Source organism: Zalophus californianus, chromosome 3, assembly GCF_009762305.2.
Source record: "Zalophus californianus isolate mZalCal1 chromosome 3, mZalCal1.pri.v2, whole genome shotgun sequence".
Taxonomy (NCBI): domain Eukaryota; kingdom Metazoa; phylum Chordata; class Mammalia; order Carnivora; family Otariidae; genus Zalophus; species Zalophus californianus.
The window spans coordinates 169,152,857-169,179,980 of NC_045597.1; the positions used below are offsets into that span (position 1 = coordinate 169,152,857).

Consider the following 27,124-nt stretch of genomic DNA (forward strand, 5'->3'; position numbering starts at 1 on the left):
TACAAATGTCCAGAACAGAGAAGTATTCAAGTAAATTAACCTTGTTATTTTTTCCCCCCAACAATGGCCTATGTTTAAACAAAGGCAGATAACTTAATATTAATGTAGGATGCTGTAAGGCTATTAACTTAGGATGTCATAAGGCTTAATTGATTACTGCTTTTACAGTACTTTTAACTGTTGAAGTGTTAGACATTATAACTGCAGAGAAGTCTCATTAAATATTCCACACTTAAAAATTGTGCCTTAATTCTGAATATTAAGTATCCATATTTTGATAGTACTACTCCAAGAATGAAAAATAAGGTTTAATTTACCAATAAAGAATACTTTAAGATTTTAACTTTTACCATATTATCTATGTAGTAATAACTGAAATAAATTCTGGCTTTAAGCTTCTTCCTTTCTAAATCTTGGTTCAGATTTATTTTATTTCTTGAGAGGATGAGTATTGATGTAAACTAATAGCTAAGAACCATCAGGTAAGCCAGAAATCAAATATGTTATATGGCTTTAGGCCTTGGTGAAAATGGAAATAAACACATGGGACTTCTACTTTTCTGATATACGAATAATTTACATAAGCAAATGATTTAACAGCAATACAGTCAGATTCCCAGAGTAAATAATTTTCATTTCTACTACTAGCTTAAGGGGATTATTGCAACTATAATGTTTTATATTCAAGTCTTTTATGGAATTTATTGCTAAATTAGCTCAAGACTTTATATCCAGAACATTTTGCTGGTAAATACTCACACTTAGGGGAAGAAACAATGCAGTTATTCCCATTTCACGGATGTGTTAAGTGCTGGAGTTAACACAAGGACACATGGATGTCTGTTTTTTTTTTTTTTAAAGATTTTATTTATTTATTTGAGAGAGAGAGAATGAGAGAGAGAGCACATGAGAGGAGGGAAGGTCAGAGGGAGAAGCAGGCTCCCTGCCGAGCAGGGAGCCTGATGAGGGACTCCAGGATCATGACCTGAGCTGAAGGCAGTCGCTTAACCAACTGAGCCACCCAGACACCCTGGATGTCTGTTTTTGTACAACAAATGAAATATAACCATAGCAAATCTGGTTAGAATTTTAATTAGGCCCAAACACCACATGGAATTTTTTTAATTTGGCATTTTGTTTACTGTGCTTATATACTTGGAGCCATCGTTGTTGTTTAACCTGGCTTCAGAATGCTCTAAATCACTTCTCCTGCTGTAATGTTATTGCTTACTCAAGAGCCCATTTGTATACTGCACTTTATCCCCACATAAAATAAATCATATTTATTTTTCTTTCTTATTTTCCTCCTTTTTTTGTTGCATTTGGAAAACAGATTGTTTAAATCAAAGAATTAGTAAGGATTCTTGCTTTAATTAGCCATTCTATAAATAGGATATTTTAGGGCAGTGCTATTAATAGTTGACATATTTCTTCCACTTCAACCAAAATATTGTCATGTATTGTAACAAAACATGCTGTTTTTCAATTTTCAATTTGTTTCTTTCTCTTATAGTCCTGTAAGCTTCACATATGCAGAAATCTAATGTGATGGTGTTTATTGCTAGCAATTTTAAACTGCAAGAAAAGTCTCATTTTGACTTGTTTCCACTGTCTCAAACTAATGGATCCAAAGAAAACTGCTTCAGAGTGAAGGACCCATATCTTCAAAGTTAGCCCAGAATGATGCTGGGATGTGGGATGATTAAGGAACGAGTGGATGACTTTTAATAACATAATACTGAGTGCAAAGGAAAAGCCTAAAGACAGTAATGAATATTGGGCTCTTTTAAAACTTTTATAGGTTAAATTATAAATTATGCTTGACTTTTGACTGTTACTTCCTAAGCCTAAGCTCTCTAAATCAGTTGAGCATAACACCAGGGACACATTTTCAAAGCTTTTTGAAGGAGAAATTAGCTGTGTGACTCCTATTAACAGTTGTTGCATTGTTCTTATCCTGGAAAGTGCTTTGAGTCATCTATCCTTTTAAACCTGATTTCAAACTGAGAGTATTAGGGTATAAAATTTTGGTCATTTATTTGTGGTCCCATAAAGCTAATCAGTCATCTTACTAGGAAATGAAAATAGACCCATAAATGTAGGTTTACAATGAATTTTAATTTTAAGGAAAAAATCAAAAGCCCTAAAGAGATGAGTGAGATATTTAGGGAAAATGTCAGATTTGCTTACAGCGTCACATTTTTGAGATCATTAAAAAAAAAAAATTATGGTATGGTAAAACAACAATATCAACTTCCTTGGCAGACAAACCAACAAATAGAGAATTTGTTGGAACTTCTACTTATATGCAAGCTCCCTCAAAAAATGTATCTTTGTCAGAAATTACCTATGCTTTGTGAAAGAATCACCAGGTTTTATAAATATTAGAAAGTACAGCACCCAAAGATTGTGCAGTTTACTAAAGTTTCCATTTAAAAAGTAATATAAGAATAGGGGTGATGTAGAAATTTATGTAATTCAGTTTAATTTAGAGAAAAGTACAATTGTAAAATAAAAGATTAAAAATGGGCTAATTAAATATACACAGAAAAAATCCATTTTAGCCTATTTAAATATTAAGTGTGGGAAAATTTACAATCTTATGATGTTTCTCCTATAAATTTGTGGACAAAAGTAATATTTAGTATTACTAGGACATGGGGACTACTAATTTCAGTCTTTATCCTGCAAAATCATATAAAGTCACAAGAACGCACAATTTTTGACTCCTTATTTTATAATCTAACCGGCTCCCAGATCCACAATATCTGTATGCTCCAGGCTAAAAGAAACCAAACTCTGAGTATGAGCTAGTTTTAATGCATTTTTCTTGCTATCCACATTGGCTCCAAACTCTGGCCTTATTTGGCAGGGTGGGCATGAGGTGCAGGGGCTTGGTTGGATGTTTTGTAAATATAATTACATGGATGGGAGAAAAATACAATTGTGAAGAGGTGGAGATAATGTTATTATTTGCAGACACAATTTAAACATGGTTCAAGGTCAATCAAGGGAGCTTTAGAAGGTATAGGGAAATGTGTGTGTGTGTGTGTGTGTGTGTGTGTGTGTGTGTATGAGTTTTATTTTAGGCAGTTGCATGCTGAACTTGTGCTTAGTGGCCCCTAAAAGTGAATGTCTGCTCCTGGACATTGAGCAGCTTGGAGGTACCATTAGCTTTGGCCTAAGGACCTTGACTGACCTTTAGGCATTATGCCAAATTCACCTGAAGTCTGGGCTAATTCTTACGTTTTAGGGATACATGAAGAAAGTAAACCATTCAGGTGTCCTTCAGTGTTCCACATGCATCTAGTGTTTTCTGGGCTAGAACCCCCATAAACAGACTCTCCAAAGCCTTTGAATTCTTATTGACTTGTTTGGCTTAAGTGTCTATCATAAGTTAGGTTCTCCAGAAGCAGATACTGAAATGGTGTTTAGGGAGCCAGATATTTATTAAGGGTTAACTCTGGTGGAGGAAAGTTTGAGGGAACAGAGTCGGCCAGAGTAGAAGTAAACTGTGATGCAGGTTTGAGAAAGCGTAGGTCAACCTGACAGAAAGCTCTTGCCCATTAGAGTTTCCCGTGTTGGGCCTGGGCCTTCATCTCCCTGCCTACCTCAGTAACCAGTGCAGGCATGCGGCTCTCCCCGCAGGGCCTGTGGCGAAGCAGCTCTCTACCCTGCAGTAGACCCTGAAGGAACTGATTGCTGCTGACTGTCCTCTGACCTCACCCCTTGCAGCAGGGCAGCAGGGCCTTCGTGAAGGGGGACTGAGAGGTGCATCTCCATGCTTACAGCACGGATAGTCCTAACAGTCTTGAGAGCTTCAGAACTCGAGGGCCTGCAATTGGTGTACAAAGTTCTCAAAGCCTTCTGGTTCTCCTAAGATTATAGGATATGATTAATGACTTGACATTCCACCTTGACAATTTATAGATTTACAGATAGGTGGTTCTCGGTTCACCTGGGCACCTGGCGGTTTATCCACGGCAGTTTTGAAAGAAAGCTCTTATAAATAAATTCAAGTGAGTTTGTAATTGAATTGCTTTTTATCCCCATTTAAAAAAATTGGAAAGAAGAAATAGAAGTAAGCTTAGAAAAAGAAAAAGGGGCAATACATGACTCAGTTTCAACTGAAATTTTCTACTTGGCTTCATGCAGAGGGTTATGATGGGGTAGAGCATTGTGGATTCTAAGTCACACTGACTATGTTCAGAAGCCACTGCTTTTCCATTTACTAGTGGAATGATCTTGACTTCTCCAAACCTCAGTTAGCTTTACTGTAAAATAGAGATCTTAACATTACCAACCTCCTTGTTTTTTGTGAAGATTAGATGAGAAAATCCATTGATAGCTTTAGAAACAGTGCCTAACACATCATGTTAATTATTATTAATGAGGACTTAAGAAGGGGATCAGGGTGCAGCCCTCAGTGAGGTCAGTGTTCTCCCAAATCCTATTTTTCCAACATAACTTCATAATTCTATTTGAAATAAAATACCTTTCTCAGAACAGTAGACAATTTATCATTCAAATCTATATACAAAATTTATTTGTGCAACTGCATATAGACTTTAATAAGCATAGATAACTATATATGCCATCTGGTTTATGCCTTAACGGGGTCTCATTAAAGCAATACCAAAAGGTAGAAACAGGATCGTGACAGGTTGATCTACTTTTATAAGGCATGCTTAAGACATGGTATACTTTATTTTTTTTCAAACATAACGATTATTCCAAAATTAAAATAGAAACAAAACAAAGTGGGAAGTACATTAACATATGGACACAAAGTAGAGAAAAATTGAAGTATACTTGTCATCTTTAGTTACTATTCTCAAATTTAGTTAAAATCTTTATTGAGTGTCAAGTATGTACCAGCATTAAATGTAAACCTCAGCAACAATATCAGTAAAAATATGGCAGCTTCAGTTTTTTTTCAGAGGGAGATAAAAATAGATTATTAGTTGTAAACTATTTGGGGATTTGGTATAGAAGTGTAATATTATGAGACTGTGTTAGTGAATTAAAATAAATGAATTTGCCAGTGACATAGAGTAAAATTTGGCAAGTATTTTAGATGACAAGTAAAGGAAGAGGGGCACCTGGGTGGCTCAGTCTGTTAAGCCTCCAACTCTTGGTTTCGACTCAGGTCGTGATCTCAGGGTGTTGAGATTGAGCACTGTGTTGGGCTCCATGCTCAGTGGACAGTCTGTTGGAGGTTCTCTCCCTCTTCCTCTCCCTCTCCCTCTCCCCCTCAACCCCTCTTGTTCTCTAAAATAAGTAAATAAATTTTTAAAAAAAAGTAAAGGAGGAAAGGAGAATAATTGGGCTATGTATGCACATCTAGTTTATTATTCCTTTTCCCCAGTGATGGAGGATTAGATTTATATTGATGTTAAGATAATAATTAATATTAGTAATGGAAGGAACCCATTAGGAAACCCAAAGGATAATGATTAGAGATCATCTTCTAGACTCTTCTGAAGACATTAGCTGTATGACAACTAGTTGGTATAGAAATCTAAGGATGCTTATGAGGCAAGGGTTGCCAACCAGTCCCAACTTATTCTTTACTTCCATCTTCCATCTTTTAGCATGAACTATACCTATGTGGGACATCTGTCTTTGCTTTCAAGTAAAAATAAAAAAGCAAACAAAACCCAGTAGCCAGTGGGCATCAGAGAATTTTTTGAAAAACCATAGCAGCATGTGAACAACATCCTAACATCACATGATCGCCCATATTTCTGTGCATTCACCGAGTACGTAGTGATTGCTTTACTGTGTGAATAACAGTGGGCTGTTTCTGTAAGGATAGAAAATTAAATTAGGCATTGGATTTTCTGTCTCAGAATTCATGATCTGGCAGGGTAGAAGAGTAACTTAAGCAATTAAAACAAAAGGTAACACACAAAGAGTACACACACACATGCAGTGCGAGCACAGGAAAATCAGTGGTTAATCCTGACTCGGGGGATCTTGGAAGGCATATCATGAGCAGGACTAAGAAGGATAACCAGGATGTAAACAGGCAAAGAGGAAGACATTTATGCACAAAGTCTAGAGGGGTGGGGAGCCTAAGGGATTCTATATAGAGAATGGGCCAGATGAGGGGGCTTGGAATGTTAACGGGGGAATGTGAAGATTAGTGTTATGCAATAAATGTTTAAGAAAGATAGTCTTTAACTGCACTGCATGAGATAGGTAGAAGCAGGGAGAGTTTAGAAACAGGGGCAACCATTGGGAGGCAATGATAAATGATGATGGAGATTTTCTCTTGGGTGGGGACAAAATCCAATGTTGTATGGAGTTAATTCTAGAAGCAAATAGATGACTACCTATGAGTTATTAATAGTCATTATGAATTATTAGATACTATGTGATGAGGTCGAACTGTTTTATTTTATTTTATTATTTTATTGTAGTAAGAGTACTTAACCTGAGATCCATCCTCTTAACAGATTTTTAACTGTACAGTGCAGTTTTAGGGATAATGTTGTATAGCAGATTACTAGAACTTATTCATCTTAAACATTTGAGACTTTATGTCTGTTGGTTAATAACTCCCATTTCCCTCTTCCCCTGGCCCCTGGCAACCACATTTCTTCTTTCTGATTCTATGAGTTTGACTATTTCAGGTATTTTATGTACGTGGACTCATGCAGTATTTGTCCTTCTGTGACTGATTTATTTCACTTAGCATAATGTCCTCAAGGTCCATTCATATTGCCATATATGACAGGATTTCATTCCTTTTTTAAAGCTGAATAATATTCTATTGTATGTATATGCCGCATTTTCTTTATCTACTCATCTGTTGATGGATGTTTAGGTTGCTTCCATATCTTGACTATTGTGAATAGTGCTGCAATGAAGATGAAGTTTTAATATCTCTTTGAGATCCTGAATTCAGTTCTTTGGGTAAATATCCAGAAGTAGGATTGCTGGATTATATGTTAGTCCAGTTTTACTTCTTTTTTGAAAGCTCTCCATACCATTTCCCATAATGGCTGCATCATTTTGCATTCCCATTAACAGTGGAATTATTTTTAATTGCAGTAGTAATTATTTAAGTAACTTTATTATCTAGCCTGTAGGACCAGATGTGATTTGAAAGTTGTTACTCCCAAGGGATGTTAGGAAAAGATGCCAAAGAGAGAGACACCGAAACTCCAACATCTTACTATTAGACTTAATATCTTTGGACTTGAAAGATTTGTAAAACTGATTGCTACTAGAAAAATACTGAATTAGAAATCTACATTTTATAAAAGAGTTCAACCAAAAATAAGACAAATGAAATAAGAATTCAAAATGTGGTGAAAAGTAAAAACTTATATTAAGTATAAAATGAAAAAAAATAGATGTTTATTATTTTCAGTATTAAAGTTTATAATTTTCAGTATTAAAGGAAATAATGGAGAAGATCATTTGGAAGAGAGTGTATACTTTCCTTTTTTCTGTTTTACTGAATTCATTATCATTTAGCAGTACTCTGCTGAACAGTTAGTATATTATCTGATTAAAGTGATTTTACTAAAGTGTGAATAAAGCTTAAGTATGATGTATTGGCTTTATAAAAAGGAATTGCTGTACCCAGTTACATCTCTAGTTGGTGGAATATTTTCTCTTCACAGAGAAAAATACTGTGAAAGCAGGTGTTCTTTATTCCCTTAACTAGTCTCCCAGGAAATAAATCACATGGAGTTAAAGACAGCTGTACATTGCCCGTTGCTTCTTAACCTTTGCGAGCAGTGCCTACGAGGAATAGTTAAAATACGACTGGAGCAAAGCAGGAGCGCATTCTGCAAGCCAGTTATGTTCCAGAGAAGCAAAAATAGAATTATGTAGCATCTTTGCCACCTGATAGCCATTCATTCAAAGATTCATTCATTCATTCATTCATTCATTCATTCATTCATTCAACCAATCAGTTTTTGCAAGGTACTTTCTACTGGTAAGATTTTAGGGTGATAATTAATGATACCCTCTCTTCAATCTCTATATTTAGAATCAATACAGAAATAAGACAGAGTATTCAAATAGACAGCAATCTGAATATCAGCTTTATTACTGTTAAAGCTTTTTAGAAGACGGGGCCTAGATCTGTAACGAAATAGGTTTCTTATAACTCCTATTCCCTGAGTCAAGTGTGTTCACTCACAGCTGCAGCTCTCCCATCTTGATGTACAACTGAGAACAGGTTTCTTTGAAAAGAGAGTTAAGAAGAGCTGAGCCAGTCTTGCTCAATTCCATTTCCCAAAGTCACCAATCATTCCTCTTTTCCTTTGTGGACCAGGGGTTAAGTGACCTTTCCAAAGTCTCTGAAAGTTAACTTCATGGGCCAACATATGAATTCAGGGAGGTATAAAATGGTTTCTCCAATCACCCACTATGTGCCAGACATTGTGTTATGTGCTAGTGAGGCTGTGTTGGAAAGACAAGGCAGGCTCTCTGTCCTTGATGTTGTCTGTTGTTGCCTATAATCTTATTGGAGAAATTGGTCATATACTTGGATATGGGGCAGTAAATAATAAGTGCCAATTTTTGTTTAGCCTTAACTTGCAAAGGGACCAGTCTTCTACTGCTTGTTTGGCTAGTGCACAAGGATGATCAAACTTGGGTTTCAAACAAGTGGTAGAGTTCAGTTAGGTAGAAAGAAGGGAGGGCAGGGGTGAGGGTGAGAACTTGGGCATACCTGAGTCATTATGGCTCTTCAAGGCTTGTTTTTCTGACAAAGTCTCCAAAGGCATCTGTAGAGTTGACCTTTAATACACAACAATTAATCACATTTATAAAACCAAAACCAAAACTAATCAAACAAAAAACAAACCAAAAAACCAGTGAAATCCATATTTTACCAGGAAGGGTGGGGATGGGGAGAGAGAAAGCAAAACGGTGAAAGGTGGGAGAGATGTTCAAAATTGCTCTCTCCAACCCAACCACATTTATATTACCCTCCTTCCCTTCCACAGAGCACAGTTTCATTCATTCATTCATTCATTTCAATTCAATTAATTAACATGTAATGTATTATTTGTTTCAGAGGTAGAGTCCAGAGACTCATCAGTCTTATATAATACCCAGTGCTCATTACATCAGTCTTATATAATACCCAGTGCTCATTACATCAGTCTTATATAATACCCAGTGCTCATTACATCAAACGCCCACCCCCTTCCCCTTCAGCAACCCTCAGTTTGATTCCTATGATTAAGAGTCTCTTATGGTTTGTCTCTCTCTCTGATTTTGTCTTGTTTTATTTTTTTCTCTTTTCCTCTATGATCCTCTTGTTTTGTTTCTTAAATTCCACATACGAGTGAGATCAAATGATAATCACAGAGCCCAGTTTTAAGTAGTCCCTAATAGATAGGGCTGTGCACAGATTGGTATGGATGGGGTCAGGGTAGAAGAAGTAACTGACCATAGTCTATGAATTTTTTTTCTCTTGAAACACTTGCTTTTCTCCAGAAATCTACCCCCTCTATACTTAAAATAATTCCTTACCTGGTTAGATGGAACATTATACTTACTCTTATCCTGAAATGTCTATATATATTTATATATTTATAATGCATAGTTATTTTATCTTTCAAATCTGTGATCTAAGCATTTGGCAAGTCCAATGTGATTGACCTTATTGAAATGAGATTTCCAGATAGACGCTTCTTGTTCTGCTGTCCCCTGTGCTAAGGTTCCTCTCCTTGTTACCTTTAGGGGACTATGCTTGTTTGGGTTGGTAAAGGATATTGAGTGGAGAAAAGGTATTGATTTACATTCCATTAATAAAAAGCAGTTTAAATATCTCTTAACTGCTAAGCTGAAGATGGGTACAGATACGACCCAAAATTTCTTTGTTATATCTCAGCATTTTATTGTCAATTTGGTTGAGTCACTATGAATAAAAGCAACTAACAACAACAACAAGAACAACAACAACAACAACATTTAACTAGTTTTTTGACTTTGAGGCACTAAAATCTAAAATTAGATAGTGAATTAAAAGTTAAATTTTTTTATTGGCTATAATCTTGAAATTTGAAGAATATTCTTATAATTTCATACACATTTAATTAGTGATGAAGAATTACACTAATGAAAATGAGTGCTCAGTTAAAATTAAGCCACTAAGTGGATCCTGACACACATGGAACTTAATTTTCCTGAAGGTTTTACTGAGAAAAGTTATTGGAATACTAGTTAAAGACCCAGAGGGGAAAAAGTAAAATGAAGAACTATAAGGACATGTAAAAAGAATTGAGACTGTTCATCCCAGGTCAACAACAAAAACAACAACAACAACAAAAGCAAAGGAAAAATCCAAAGTAGCCATCTGCAAATAATGCTCATATAAGTATTTGCATTTTGGAGAAGAGTTGTTCTCCATGTCTAGTGAGTGCAAACCAGACTAAAATCCTTCATAATTCTACCAAGCAGGGGTCAGATTAAACTCACTTTGGAATTTATTGCAGGCTTACATTGCTCTACAATGATTGACAAAGAGGTAGGCAGCAGCAGTCAGTTAGACTCCAACTTCGACTTGAGCAAGGTGGGTAATAATACATGTTTATTCACCTAACTCTGGTGATCAAGAAGTAAACAGCTTTCAGTGTACAAAATAACTTTTGATCCCTTTGAGTTCACCTTACCTTGGACCTTTCACTTGAATCTGCTGTGGCAAACTCGTATTTTTAATACCCAAGAATAATATGAGAAATGTAAAATAATTTTTCTTCAAGATTGATTTGTATAAATTATCTTAAAATTCAATAGAATAAAACAGAATTTTCTTTTTCTTATTATGTTATGTTAATCACCATACATTACATCATTAGTTTTTGATGTAGTGTTCCATGATTCATTGTTTGTATATAACACCCAAGCTCCATGCAATATATGCCCTCCTTAATATCCATCACAGGGCTAACCCATCTCCCACCCTCCTCCCCTCTAGAACCCTCAGTTTGTTTCTCAGAGTCCATAGTCTCTCATGGTTCATCTCCCCTTCTGATTCCCACCCCCTTCATTTTTCCTTTCCTGCTATCTTCTTCTTCTTTTTTTTTTTTTTAACATATAATGTATTATTTGTTTCAGAGGTACAGGTCTGTGATTCAACAGTCTTATGCAATTCACAGTGCTCACCATAGCACATACCCTCCCCAATGTCTATTTTCTTCCCATACCCCTATATTTTTAGAATATACTGGGTAAGGAGAGCTTTCTCATTCTTTGTCTATGTTTGCAAAGTGAAATAGGGAATGAAACAGTTTGTTAAGTAATTCAAGCACCGTCAGCCTCTTTCATGTGAAATGTCTAGTAAATTGATATAAATGACCTTTTGTTTCGAGTTATCATGATGTTTGTCTCAGCTCTGCACAACATGTATTTGTACTCTTACGTACAGCATGCTCAGTATGCCTATGCTGGTATAACCAGCCACTGATCTTTCCCTTCTTCACCCTTGTCTCCCTCAATGCCACTCATATCTCTTTCTCTTTCCCAACATAGTATCTCCACATTATGAGACTGAATTAAAGATGTTATAGAAAGGCTTAACTATCCTAGTTAAGCATAATGGAAAGATGACTCAAAACAAGTATTTGCTTATTTTTAAGCTCATACCTTGAACAAACTAAAAGCTGAATAATAATGATAGAAATAGTAATGATTTCCGGTATTTTCTTGTGTTATTTTCTTCAGATTGATACTCAATGAATCTTTATTCATGCAACAAAAATTGAACAATTGTCTACTCTGTGCCAGGCACTGATGTTGGCCCTGGAAGTGCACCAGTGTACAAAGCAGACCTAATACTTTGCCCACATGAAATTTGCTTTCCAGTAGGATAAGGCTGGCAAAAATAAGACACTGGGTGATACGTTAGGAGGCAATGACTTCTATAAAGGAAGAACAGATAGAGCAGTGGGAGGCACATTATTTTAAATAAGAGGGTCAATGTACATCTCTCCAAGAAGATGGATGACATTTGAGCAGACTTGAAGGCATCTTCTTCTTTTAAAGATTTATTTATTTGAGAGAGAGAGAGAGGGAGAGAGCACAAGTGGGAGGGACAGAGGGAAAGGAAGAGAGAATCTCCAGCACACTCTGCACTGAGCACAAAGCCTGACACAGGGCTTGATCTCATGACCCTGAGATCAACACTGGAGCCAAAACCAAGAGCCAGACGCTTAACCAGCTGAGCCACACAGGCACCCCTTGAAAGAATCTTTAAATTTTGAACTTTAAATTCAAAATTTGACATGAATTTCTTTCTTAAAACTTAAATTTGTATTACTTAAAGCATAGATGAAAAGAAAGGGTGAATTCTTTTATTAAAGAAAAATCTACCAAAGGAAAGGATATTTTATTTATCTTTGTTATCTCCAGGTGCTTCAGTGATATTATTCTGGAGGTTTCTTCCTTTTACCATTCAGACATGTATCTAGCCCTTTTGCTAAGTGGAGGGCCTGGGGACATTTGTCCATGTATTTCTAGAGCCTAGTGTGGGATTTGGTACATGGTAGGAGTTCATTGAGTTTTTGACCTGAATGTCTAAGCAGTCTTCTTGGCACATATATTTTTATTAAACACATAGGGACCATGTCATGATAGAGGTCCTTTACTTAGTAGAATTCATATTTATATATCCTTTGGTTACTTTTCCTGACACTGTATGAGTGTACAGGCTTCTCTTCCTTAAGGTTTCCTTTGTACTTTCAGCATTCAAAGTATTCAAGGGCTCTGGCAGTAAGCACTTAAATTATCCCTTAATGTTACAATCTAATTCCTAGCCTATGGACCTCTTTCTGCTAGAACAAGGCTACTAAAATATCTTACAATAGTCACAAGGTGATTTCTTTTGGACTCATTGCAATGAAATAGCATTTGGGGAACTATTAGCTAGAAGAGGATATTCCAAATAATAGGTCTTTGTTCAGAGTTCCTCTATCAATTCATAGATAAGTCAATTGGCACTCATCATTTTAAACTCATCAGAGGCCCATGTAGTTAAGTGGAATATAAAGGACTCTATAGGCAATAAGCAGAAGCCTTGTAACAATATAATGTGTAGTGAGAAAGAGGATTGGAAGATCTATAAAAGCTGCCAAAAAGAACAAAAGATATAATTAAAGGATCAAAAAGACATATTGAACACAGTCTCAGGGACTATTTCAGGCAACAGTAAATGTCTCCTCAAATATATCTTTAAAAGACTGAAAGCAAAGTAGAAATCTAGTCCCGTGGAGAGAGAAAGAAAAATGCCAAATGGAATTGTAGGAACAGGCTAACAAGAATTGGATTTGCTTATGTTAATTTTTACCTTTCCTTAAAATAATTAGATGGTGTCTAACCCAGAGATCAGACAATTTGAAATTCTTAGATAAGAAGAGAAAAGAAAAAAAAAAGTAAAAAAGTAAACATGATATTTTAGGCACGGATGGCTTAGAGTAGGGTAGATAAACTGGTGTAAAGAAAACAGTTGAAATTTGTAGTTCATACTCATTTTGCCAAGTAGGTGCAGTTATTTTAGGTTCTATCAAAGTTACATATTATTTAGGAAAATGTTTTCTTTCCTCCTTCCATTTTGTGAAAGCGTGTAGGTTACACATGACTTCCTCAAGAACAGAAAATAATACCTTTAGGAGAAAATACTTTTTTGACAGTGAATTTTCATTACTTGGACCAAAGAGCTTCACCTAGTAAAACATGTCAGAGATACCTAGGGAATTTTCCCATTAAAAATACCCCTACTGAGAACCATCACTGTAGACATTTGATTAGCTTGTAACAATCTTTAGCAATACACTAAACATTATCACTCTTAATTTCTAAAATCATCAACCTCTGTCTTAAATTGTAAGTAAACAATAGTGGGCAAGTTAAAATAAAATGCAAAATAAGAAAATCATGCTATAAGAAGAAATGACATGCTAAGTTGATTTCCTGTATACAGAAGCAGAATTCAGAACTTGTCATCACTCATACTACGTTAATTACATATTGTGGTTTCCTTTGTTCTGAGTAAATCCAAAAGCTTTTTTTTAAATTAAAATTTAATTTAGGTAACATACACTGTATTATTAGTTTCAGGGGTAGAATTTAGTGATTCATCAGTTGCAGATAACACCCAGTGCTCATTACATTAAGTGCCCTCCTTAATACCCATCATCCAGTTACCCCAACCCCCCCCATCTCCTGTCCAGAAACTCTCAGTTTGTTCCCTATAGTTAAGAGTCCCTCTCTGTTTTCATCTTATTTTATTTTTTCTTCCCTTCCTCTATGTTCATCTGTTTTGTTTCTTAAATTCCAAAAGCTTTTTCAGCTTAGTTGCTGAGAAGATAAACCATAACTACTTAAAGATAAAGTATCAAGCTTGAGATCTCGAACACTAGTTCCAAGGCTCTACATAAAACAAAACTATCTCAAAGATTATTTGATAAGCCAAGTAAAGGACAAAATTCTTTTGGTTAACTCTGCCTGTGGACACACACATATGCACTCGCACATAGAAACACATATAAAGTATGCAGTCCAGCACTTTATTCAATCTTTCTCAGAAATATAAATTTGAAGTCCATGCATTGTGCCTCTGACTTAAAAAAAAAAGAACTTTCCTATTGAGATGAGTATCTTAAACATATTAATTTTAATAGGAAATACTAAATTATTTTGGTGTGTAAATGTAAGTTCATGTATATGCGTACCTACACATAAACAATATTTAGGCACAGGATACACTGGTTTAAAGATGATCAAGCACTACTTTATACATTAAAGAGCAATCGTTCCAATCCCAAGAGATTTGTGTGGTTTGTACCTAAAAGAGGCATTGTATTTCTACAGAGAAGGCTACTACAGAAAAATAATCAGGTTTTTCCATGTTAACACTGGAAAAGCTGAGTGCATGTTGCAAAGCTAAAGGAGCGTAGTAACAAAGGTCTAGAAATCGCTTACTGAGTTTCTGCTGTATACCAAGGTTGGGGTGTGTGTGTGTGTGTGTGTGTGTGTCTGTTTGGTGGGAGTGGGGTGGATGGCAGGTGTATGAAAGGATTAGGCACTATGAGTCCAGTCCTAAAAATGTGAGAGAAAGAGAGAATTCCTATGTTTCTCTTTAATGGCTGCACTTAATCTTTGTAGAAAGAAGAGCACACTGATCTCCCTTACTCCAACAATTTCAACTCCTGGCCGAATGTATTTCATATCCCTACCCATTCACCCTAACCCCTGAGTATTTTAAAGGAAATGTCAGATATCATAGTATTTTATCCTTAAGTATTTCACTGTATATCTTTTTTAAAAAGAACTTTAAATATAAGCACAATGCCATCTTCAATCTTAAAAAATTTCACCAAAAATTAATAAAATTTCCTCAATTCTTACAGAGATGTTTTTCTTTATAGTTATTTTTAAAGACCATATTCCACTTATTTTGCCCTGTAGTTTTTGCAGAGTCTATATTTTGCCTCCTAAAGTGTAGTTTAACATATTTCTCTCTTCCCTGACTTTTATGGAAATTGAGATTTGACATAAATTTTTTCAACAATAGAATTTAGTGTATTTTTGAAGAGTGGCTGATGCCTGTTTCTTAGATAAGTTTCTCTCATTGTCCCTCTTCTTAGCCAAGAATTTTATAGAAGTTGTTCAAAGATTAGTATGGTGAAGTTATAAATTCAGAATGCCTCGTACTCTAAAGAGAGAACCAGGCATGGACATAATGAACTCTACTAAAAAATGTAATGTGATCTATTTTTAGATGTTTCACAGTGCTTGCTTTTGTATCAGTGTTAATAGAGTGATAAAATTTCAACTTCTTTATGATCATAAAGCTGGTGTGGAGGGGCAGCCCTTGGGACAACTCCATCAAACACAAGAGCTCTCTGGAACACAATTTGATGGATAATCTTTAAGATTCCTTCTAGCTCTAAACCTCAGAGTGATGATGAGCTGTATGGTACAATACACAATGTTTTTGCAAACTCATGAACTTCCCTTAAAGCTTTACTTGAGCAAAGCTGTGGAATATTAAGGGGGAAAAGATAGACACATAGCATTTCAGGTCAACTGAAGTATTTCTGGATTGTCAGTAATTCTACAAGTAGACGTAAAATAGACAATGTATCAACATGCTTTGGTTCTTCTTTCAAGCAAAACAAAATAAAACACCTACCCGTGACAAGAGCCATACATCTGAAGAAAAGTGACAAGGAGCAGGGGAGAAACTCCAAATATAGGCAGTATGGTTTCATCATATATTCTGGACATTTATTTAATGAGTTTGTGTATTGTATCTTTGGACTGTTTTCAACTAGTTGTGCCTCATATTTTGTATTCTGCTAAGATTCACGCATCTGTTTCTTTAGGCACAGACAGCACACATTGTCCTGGAAGATGGAACTAAAGTGAAAGGTTACTCCTTTGGCCATCCATCCTCTGTCGCTGGTGAAGTGGTTTTTAACACTGGCCTGGGAGGGTGAGTAATGCTCCTGCTCCAAGGTTTTCTTCTTCCCGTGTGTAGAGGAATAGCTAGACGATCTTACTCATGGTGGGGAGCTGAAATCATCACATCATAATAAGACTACATATTGTCCGGACATTGCACTGTGCTTTTAAGTAGACTTTTCCAGCATAGATACAAACTCCTCTCTGCTGTGGTAAGTGAAAGAGAACTTGGACACTGGTATTCCCCTGAAAATAAAGCATAACATTAATTCTAGAAACCTAGAGTCGGAGGATGCAGGTCATATGAGATTGCTAAATGGTTTCTGTCAGGGAAGGTATGGATCTGATTAAGGTAAAAACTGGAGCAAGGCAAAGGATGGATAGCACGCTCCAGTACCACCCCTTTGGCGAAGTCAAGAATCAACCTTGCACATCTGATATGAAGTACTATAAGGAGCTGAGAAAGTTCTTAGGTACTCTGTGTAATTTCACACAAGAGGAAGAAAGGTGAAATAACAAATCCATTTATTGTCTGAAAGTAATCAAAGGGAGAGCAGGTTCACAGATCTGATATTTTCAAAATTTATCAATCGAGACCTAACTCAGTGTTTAAGATCTGCTAATAGATGTACAGCAACAAAGATCGGAGCTGCTGCAGAAATCACGTAGCTGTTCTTTTTTTTTTTTTTTTTTAAAGATTTTATTTATTTATTTGAGAGAGAGAGAGAGAAACAGCATGAGAGGGGAGAGGGTCAGAGGGAGAAGCAGGCTCCCCGCTGAGCTGGGAGCCCGATGTGGGACTCGATCCCAGGACCCTGGGATCATGACCTGAGCTGAAGGCAGTCGCTTAACCAACTGAGCCACCCAAGCGCCCTCACGTAGCTGTTCTTATCAGCCAACAAATGTTTGTTCACTGGGAACCAGGAGGCTGAAGTTCTGGTCTAATTTTCAATGATAACAGATTATGTGATATTGAGAAAATCACTTAACCTTTCTGAATCCTAGTTTCCACTATAAAAATGAGGGGCCTGGATTAGACAGTAATTTATAGCTGGGATTAAAAAAATTTATGAGTCCTTTAAAAAATATGACTGGATCGTTTCAAGACGTTTCCCTTAGAGATTCAGTGCACTAAACTTCTTTAGAGTATTTGACAAATTCTTTAGGAAAATTCAGTTAACCTTATAAAGACAAGGAGATGTTGGGTTAACTGATATTGAAGTTATCGACTGACCAAACTTCCATTATATTATTAATATACATTCTCCTCCAAACTCTTGGCTCTCTGTTGGAAACGAAGAATATTAGGGGGGTTTTAAAATAGTTCCACTGGTGAGAACGTTAAATGACTGCGTTTGAAAGCTGTTTGCAAAGTTTTGCTTCATCAGGCAATTATTTAAGCTTTTCGACAGCACTAATTACTAGCTATGTTAATATACCTGCCAACAAACAACTGTTTAATAGAGATCAGAATGATGGAGGGCACTAGAGTTTTCTTCTCTGTGATAGATTATGGGTAATAAATCTTGTCACATCACAAAAGTCAAACAGGACCTGATGGATTAATTTGCTTCTAACACTGCGGTTCTCTAGGACAAGCTGTATTTATTCACTTACCGGAGAGAGTATTATAAGCATATGTTTAAAGGGAATGGCCAGTTCTTTTATGGAGAGAAAGGAAAGTAAAATTAAATTAATTAAAGATGTTTTTGAGGTAGGAAAAGGCTTTCATTAATAAGATTAGTCCACAGACCCTATTTTCCACTGAGAACTGTTGCTTTCATTCGTTGTATGGCTCACCCAATAAGGTGGTTGATAATTAAAGGGGTTATTTTGTTTTTCATCTTCAAGAAATGCATTTATATTATGTGTAAGCCTTGGTTAAAAAATTATCAGTTCCTGACAGGTGAGAGGCATCTGAGAAATTAGCTGATGGAGGTGTGGATAAATATTACAGCACTCTAGTCACCTCAGGGGTTTGCTGAGCTGAAAGACTAAGTGTTTTGTTGACAAAGGTAGTTCTGGGAGGAGTTTGTCTGGATGGGGTTGAAGAATTTATGTTGACTAATGCCTGAGTTGAACTTTATTGGTTTCAAGGTTGTTGATTCTGTCCCCCTCAGCACCTAAATTCATTACCAGTAGTAATCCATAAGAAAGATTTGGTTTAACTCTTTCTGCGGAAAGTGAAAATGTGAGCGGGGTGGGTAGGGGCATGAGAGGGGTGGGGGGAAATCTCATTTGCACTGTATACCAGTGCATGGAATAAAGATAACTCCTGGTATTTACTGAAATAATGTTTCTTAATATTAAGAATAAGAGTGATATATATGCATACATATATATATCATAAAATTGAGGATATATGTGTTTTTAACTTTAAAATGAAGACCTAATGCCTTTCTCCCTAATTCTACATCAGTACTTTAAAATAGTTATTTGGAATCTTTTGATTTAGAAGTCAGAAGTGCTTCAGGTCAATTTTTGTGGGATTGTTTTTTTTTCTAAGTAGATAACTCTCAAACTTATATACTTCTTTAATAAATTCATAAACTTATATACTTCTTTCTAAAATCAACTATATTGAGTAATTCTTTCATAGACTATATGTATTCTTTTTTGTTGTTGTTGTTAAAGATTTTATTTATTTGACAGAGAAAGACACAGCGAGAGAGGGAACACAAACAGGGGGAGTGGGAGAGGGAGAAGCAGGCTTCTGCCAAGCAGGGAGCCCGACGCGGGGCTCCATCCCAGGACCCTGGGATCATGACCTGAGTGAAGGCAGATGCTTAACGACTGAGCCACCCAGGCGCCCCGAATATATGTATTCTTATTTTTCCCCTTCTCCAGACTTTAAAATAAAAACCTATGGCCTTTATGTTATTGGGTAATTCTGCCACAGAAATTAACTCAGTCATTTTATTTTATTTATTTATTTATTTTTAAAGATTTTATTTATTTGGCAGAGAGAGACACAGCGAGAGAGGGAACACAAGCAGGGGGAGTGGGAGAGGGAGAAGCAGGCTTCCCGCCGAGCAGGGAGCCTGATGCTGGGCTCGATCCCAGGACCCTGGGATCATGACCTGAGCCGAAGGCAGACGCTTAACGACTGAGCCACCCAGGCGCCCCTAACTCAGTCATTTTAAATGTTGAATGAATTTTAATAAACATAGACACCCATGCAGTCACCAGTGATGTAATCAGGATACTCTTCAGTTTCCTAAAAGATATTTTTAAAAAACTTAAAATTTTTTGACAATTAATATTTTGGTGAAACCGGCAGCCCTTAATAGTAAATATCAGTTTGGATTCCTGTCTGGTAGGCAAGGGGAAACTTCAGGACACCTGAAAACTTTAAATAGAGCAATCTTTTAGAAAATCAGACTCTGTGAAGGAATTTTTTAAGGAATTAAAAAGTTTAAGAAGTTGAGGGAATGAAAATTATATGAGAATATGCCTTAGTACTTATGAGTCAGTTTAAGTTAAAAGCAGAATCAGACCCATAAATACAGAGAACAAACTGGTGGTTGCCAGAGGGAAGGGGGAGGGAGGGATGGACAAAATGGGGGAAAGGGAGTGGAAAGTACAGGCTTCCAGTTATGGAATGAATAAGTCACAGGAATAAAGAGCACCACAGAGGAAATACGGTGATACTGTAATAATAGTCTTGTATCATGACAGCTGGGAGCTACGCTTGTGGAGAACAGAGCATAACATATAGAGAAGTTGAATCACTACGTTTTATGCCTAAAACTAATGGACCATTGTGTGTCAGCTGTACTCAAATGAAAAAAAAAATTTTTTTTTAGAAGTCAGTTTGTCTTTTCATATCCGTCATATGATGGGATACGTTTTCATATTCTATCATAAAATTTCTTGAGATTTGCTAAAATCTAGACACAGCCTTATAAGATTTTAATCCCATGTTCTCTCATTTTCAAGGATTCAATAATTAAGAGCATGTATGTAGATTATAGTTTTGTAGTTACATACATTTTTTGTTGGTAATATTTTGGCATCTTTACTCAGGTACCCGGAAGCTCTTACTGACCCTGCCTACAAGGGACAGATTCTCACCATGGCCAATCCCATTATTGGGAACGGTGGAGCCCCTGACACCGCTGCACTGGATAAGCTGGGACTTAGCAAATATTTGGAGTCTGATGGAATTAAGGTAGTGCCAGTGATGACTCTTTAAAAAGTCTCAATTTGGGGCACCTGGCTGGCTCCGTCGCTGGAGCATGAGACTCTTGATCTCAGGGTTGTGAGTTTGAGCCCCACGTTGGGCATGAAGCCTACTTTAAAAAATGAATCAAAAGTCTCAGTTGGAGGGGGGAATAGTTGATTTACTTTTAAGAATCTAGGATGGGCAAAGTTTCTCCTCAATACTGTAGTACAACCCATTAAATTTGTGCTCTCGACCTTATTCCTACGTATTATGAGAATTTTTAACATGACATTATTTTGAATTTCATTTTTCATGGCACTTTGCATTTGTTCTTAATGCCTTGGATGAAACTTGACTTGATTTGGAAAGATGTTGTTATAAGTCTAAATGACAAGTAAGCTACAAGAAATGGTGATGTATTACCTTTTAAAAGGTCTTTAGTAATCAACTCTGTATCAACTATTTGCTTTTAATCTTACCCTATTTAGAGGATGAATAAAAGATAGCTTCTATGCCAGTCTAAAAGTAAACACATTAAAATTTCCTAATCAAGATAAATTTGGATACTATTAGGAATGTGGACCATATAAACAATTAAAAAATGTATACTCCAAATTCATCACTCTATTTTTGAATGTCTTGGACTGAACATGTAGCTTAATTCTATTTCTCACAATTTTCCCAATATATCCCAGTCTCCTTTAAATGTAGATTAAAAATTATTTATTCTTCATGTACATGAAGCAACTAATTATTAATTAGATTATTGGTAAATGCCATGGAGAAAAAGTACCAGGGTGCTGAGATGGGGGACCTAGCTTAGTCACAGGATTCGGCAAATGGGGTAAGACTATTCCTTGACATGGTAATTAAGATAACAATGATATATTTTAAGAGAAAAATGTTGATCATCTTTTTCCTTCAAGTCTCCAGAATTTTGAGCCTTGAATCAGTGGATATAATAAAGCTTTTTTTTTTCAAAATTCCAAATGGACTCGTAAGACAAGTCACAGGAGTTGGATAATATTTTGTAGTCACCCCAACTCCCTGTCTTTCTAGGTTGCAGGTTTGCTGGTGCTGAATTATAGCAATGACTATCACCACTGGCTGGCTACCAAGAGTCTTGGGCAGTGGCTACAGGAAGAAAAGGTGAGAAATATGCAGGCTGACCTGTCTGGACCAATTCTCTTCTAAACACCGAGGGCCACATATTTTTAGTTTAATCTGTTAGGTGGCACTCACACAGGCTTGGTAGCATTTCTCTTTGGGGAAAAGACCTAAAGAACATCTTAGAATTTTTTATTTTCTTGAACCACTTAATTTTCCCATCCCCTTATATCCACGATTGTGATATGTAACTTGAGTCATGGGTACACGGACCAGCTTTACCATTAACTAGCTGTGTGATTTTGTGCAGATCATGTAATCATACCATATTTTCTAAATCTTTAACTTTTATGAGGATAAACAGATTACAATTAAGTTTCTTTTGGTTTAAACATTATGACTCTATGACACATAATTAGATATAATCTTATTTGAAGTAGTAATTGAAGGGGGTTAGAAACCTTATCTTATACTTTCCTTAGTTTAAGTATTATTTTTCTAATCAAATAAGAAGATTCCTTTGGTTTGAATGTCAGACGTACTTTAAGTTAAGGGACCTGCTATATTTGGCTTCATCTCCAGTGTTGCTGGTGTTTTCTGTTGCTGCAGAGCCTCCAACTGACAGAATATTATTCGAAGAAAGCTCTGCCACACCAATGAGCATCTACCTATTGGGGCTAAATGTTGCTCCTTTCTGACAAATCCAGAAATCTTGATTTTGGCTTCCTGGGTTTCATACTTTCTAAATTTTAAAGGGAAGAAGAAGGTATCTAGATCATCTCCTGAATCATTACTATTTCATTCTCAACTATTATCCAAATTTACCTCCATTACCTAGACAGCTAATTTTTGTAATGGTCATTTAGGAGACCTTCACTTTAATGTTTCCTTTGTGTCACTAGGCAACGGGTATTACGGCTGCTCTGCGTCAGAACCAATGATCTGAGTATAAACTTAATCCATGACTTGTTAGTTTGTTTTTGAAATGTGCTTTGAATTTTCTTTCATGATCACAGACACGTAGAGTAGAATAGGGTCTAAGATAGGAGCCTCTGGGGTGGCTCAATTGGTTAAACATCTGCCTTCATCTGAGGTCATGACCCCAGGGTCCTAGGATTAAGTCCCACGTCAGGCTCTATGCTCAGCAGGGAGTCTGCTTCTCCCTCTGTCCCTCCCCCCACTCATTCTCTCAATCTCTTTCTCTCTCTCTCTCAGTCTCTCTCAAATAAATACATAAAATCTTTAAAAAAAAAAGAGGGTCTAAGATAGTAACGAGTTCACCTCCTTCTGTGTACAGGTGAGGTAAGACTCCTTGCTCAAACATCACTCAGATAAATGGTAGAAAAAAGAAATTAGAACCTGTTTTGCTGCTTCCTAACTCATTGTCCTTTTATTTTACCACATCTGTCTCTATCCAAACTACTCAGAGAAAGGAAAACAAATGGTGGTATTGCCTGATTTCCTAATCAGATGGGCAAATCTTATAACAGCCTGACTACTTAACAAGCATCCTCAGAAAAATGTGTTGAGTGTCTAGTAGGTAGCCAGAACATTTGGCTCAAAGTGTGGATTTGCATATTATTTACATATCATTGCTTACAAAATTCACAAATTCCATTATTTATATATATAAAAATACATGTAATGTATATAAATATGTAACATTACCTATTTAACATCCTGTGTAAAAAGAAACAAAACTGTAGCAGAAGATTGATGTTCAGAATTTCTCATCTTTTATTCTAAGGCAGGGCCTGGGTATTAAAAGTCCTGTTCCCAACTGGAACAGCAATTTACTGTGTTCTGACAACACAGTCACCCTGGGTCAGAGAAAAGAAGGAGTAGGGAAATTATTTACTGCTCAAGAAGATAGATGATGCTAAGTTTATAACTTGAAAACAATATGCTGGATCTAATTTCCTCCAATTTCACTGTCACAACAAATTCTTTTCCTTATAGGTCCCTGCAATTTATGGAGTGGATACAAGAATGCTGACCAAAATAATTCGGGATAAGGTATGATCATCATCTTTAGCCAACTCTGTTTCTCTCTCCCTCCCTCCCTCATTCCCTCCTTCCCTCTTTCTCTCTCTCTCTCTGTATATATATATATACTATACTCCCTATAAATTAAAAAATATAATATATATTCAATTTTTTCTCAGTGCTTGAGGAATCCAACAATATGTGAAAGAACAAATCTGACCAATTTCTGTGATTTGGACCTCTGTCATCTTGTTTTACTATTTCTGATGTAATTTTCAAGACTGAGTACTCGATTGGGATGTTTGTTGCTGAATGGACTTGAGATTAATTCACTTGGCAGCAGATTATTGAGTGCTCACTGTTTGTTCCCTCTGCCAGCGAGTCGTGACAGGGTTAGTGAGACCGGTGGAGAAGGTAACCAGGTGCATAACAATTTTGCCTTAATTGACTACTCATCTGCTGAAAGAGGCAAACCAGGAAGTGTGCAGCACTGGTGCTGTTATTTGTTTAGTCTTCTTGAAGGGGTTATTTGTGAAATTAATGAGTTGTATTTCATGGGTGTGTCTAATGAGCCCTGCATACGTTACGTCAGTTATATAGTCTTTCTTGAGACTGTACCAATGACCAAGGTGATAAAAGATAAGTTTATCTTTTGCTTGCATATCTGATTACTGAACCGTCTGACCTCTCCTTTTAAGATTGTCTCAGCCATCTGCTTGCTTCTCTTCTGGTTGTAAGTGGAAGGCACTATTATTTTTTTTTCCTATACAAAACCTTCTTATTCTAGACCAGAAAGAAACTTTACCTCACTAATGTTAACTAAATTCCCCAAGTGACACTAAAGTTTTGCACTGAATTATATTACATAAAAAAAGGATGGGGTACCTGGGTGGCTCATTGTGTTGGTTAGGCATGTGCCTTCGGCTCCTGTCATGACCCCGGGGGAAATTCCTGCTCGGCAGGAAGTCTGCTTCTCCCTCTGCCCCTCCCCCACTCAGGCTCTCTCCTTGTTTCTCAAATAATTCAAATCTTTTTTTTTTTTAAAGGAAAAAAAGAAATAATACACTTTCCAAAGTGAAATAGACTCTTCAAGAAAATCTGCTGTAGACTCCTTGTTAGAATGTATATTGACATAGGATCTCTGCAAACAGAACAGCTTTCTGAAAAGAACTTTTTTTGAAAGTGAGGCACGGCCACACACCCATGACCAGAAGGAAGACAGAGTTTACACAGTCCTTCCACTCTACTTCTGATTTTATTTCCTCCTCCATAATTTTCCTGAGAATAGATGTTAATGAGAATGACGTGCTGGTACTTTCTATCCTCACTCATTCCCACGTGACTACTTTCCCTAAGGAATACATTTCAGAAGGAAACAAAGGCTTCTTTCTCTTTCCTTCAATGCAGTGATTTCCTTGGAGAAAGGCAAATCAATGACTTTATCTTGACCCCCCCCCCACCCACAAAGTCTTGGTTACTAAATGTGATATGCTATTTTTGTAAATAGATAAAGCTAGACTTACTAACAAGACATAGCTAATAATAAGAAAACATTTGCCATGTTCAGGCTAGCAAGGCTAATTTGTGAAAACTTTACAGAGGTCTAAACATTTTTTAAAGTTCAGGGCCTTAGGGACAGCTGGACATTAACAAATCCAAAGCAGTGAACATGTTCAATGCTACTTCTCAAAGGCTCTGACTTATATAGCATTTCACATCATTTTGTAAATGAATTTTACTATCATAATGTAATTAATTCTCCTTCTTTTCAGTTTTCTGCAATTTTTAGATTTCTTATTTTCTTCTCAAAAGATTGTTTTGTCCATATCTCCACTGAACTATCTTTAGGTCATATGCACTAAGGGAATAGGTACCCTAAATGCTCTAATTTGCACCAGCCTGGAACTTGGAAACTTGAATTCTGATGCCTTTTTGAATTGCTTATTCCAGGTGCCAGTCTCAGCCCTAAAAAAAAATGAATTGTACTTCCCAGGGTGTTTCTTAGACTGTACCATGCAAATTATTTCATCTTTCCAGATTAAGATGAGGAACTTCTGCTGATGGTTATAAGTAGTTATAAAGACATTGAGATCTTGGAGCAGCCATTTAAGTCCTTGTGAATGGATCCTGTCAGCACCTTGACTATTGCTACCTTTTAACTGTCTAATTTTTTTCTTTGATAGGGTACCATGCTTGGGAAGATTGAATTTGAAGGTCAGTCTGTGGATTTCGTGGATCCAAATAAGCAGAATTTGATTGCTGAGGTTTCAACCAAGGTGAGAGATTTCCCTTCACATTTTGTAGTTTTATTTTTTATAATACCAAAATCTTCACGTAGGCCGAGATCATCATCCTGAAATACCAGAGTTGAGGGGAAAAAAAGATCTCATAGCTGCTAAAATATATATTACAAATCAGTGCCTTTAAAGTTAGTAACTTCTACTTGCTGCAATCCATCATCAATCAGAATGACTATGGAGAACAACATTTCATGAAGAATTCCAGCTGTGAGAACTTTGGGGCACCAGGGCCTTTCCTTAAGAAAATGTTATTAAAAGTCAGAAAATTGCCTAATAGCATGTCAGCCTCAGAGAAAACACACGTTGATATTATCTGGTATTCCTATTCCTATACCTATTCATATGGAAATGAGGACCAGGATGATGGGGCCCTGATGATCAGTACTGACCTTGAATGCTGATGCAGGACACAGCATGCGTTCACAGGATGTTGAAGCATAAGAAATAGGAGTTGTTAAAGACAGTGAATGTTAAATTAGATATGTAATTGCTTGTATATTTTGAATCTGATCATGCCATATGCAATATTCCCTTGTTTTTAATTCTAAAATTTGTCCATTCAAATGGCATGGAACTATTTTAAATCCTGTAGTTGTTTCTAGACATTCCCCTGTGAAGTGATTCATTTGAGACACAGCATGAAAAAAGGCTATTTTTCCTTTTAGAATTGAGAACTACCTTGGGGGCTTAGTGCAGCATTTTACACATGTGAGGAACATTGACCTAGAGAAATTCACCTTAAAAGGAATTCTGTGGTAATAAGGTTGAAAACAGTGCATAATACATTTCCTCTCTTCAAGAGTCATAATGCAAATTCATATGTTCACGTGTCTGTGAGGTTGTGCTTAAAATTGCTGTCATTCTCTATGGAGAGTATAAAATGTATTTCTGTAGAGACCAGCAAAAAGGAGGCTGTCTGTATTTTTATCTACATCAAATCAAGAGAGAGATTGCAATAGTGAAAACTGACCCTGTTTCTTAATGCTAGCACAATTAAATAATTTCGTTGTAGCTGTGATAAAATGCATATTTGTATCAGATTATATTTATTCTGTGAGTTTTGTTTGGATATGGTTGATAACTTAATTCATTGTCTTATAATTGCAATTTGATGTAGCTACAACTA

The 27,124-nt window shown here is 36.3% G+C and overlaps 1 protein-coding gene across 3 annotated transcripts in view; it reads left to right on the forward strand.

Moving 5' to 3' along the window:
• CPS1 (carbamoyl-phosphate synthase 1) overlaps positions 1-27,124 on the forward strand; it is a 133,987-nt gene that overhangs the window by 17,646 nt on the left and 89,217 nt on the right. For all 3 annotated transcript variants that reach the window (XM_035726824.1, XM_027590514.2, XM_027590515.2), the window contains exons 3-7: positions 16,362-16,471; positions 20,467-20,611; positions 21,665-21,754; positions 23,672-23,728; positions 25,882-25,974. In XM_035726824.1, the coding sequence (XP_035582717.1) occupies positions 16,362-16,471; positions 20,467-20,611; positions 21,665-21,754; positions 23,672-23,728; positions 25,882-25,974 (495 nt within the window). The remainder of the gene's footprint in view (positions 1-16,361; positions 16,472-20,466; positions 20,612-21,664; positions 21,755-23,671; positions 23,729-25,881; positions 25,975-27,124) is intronic.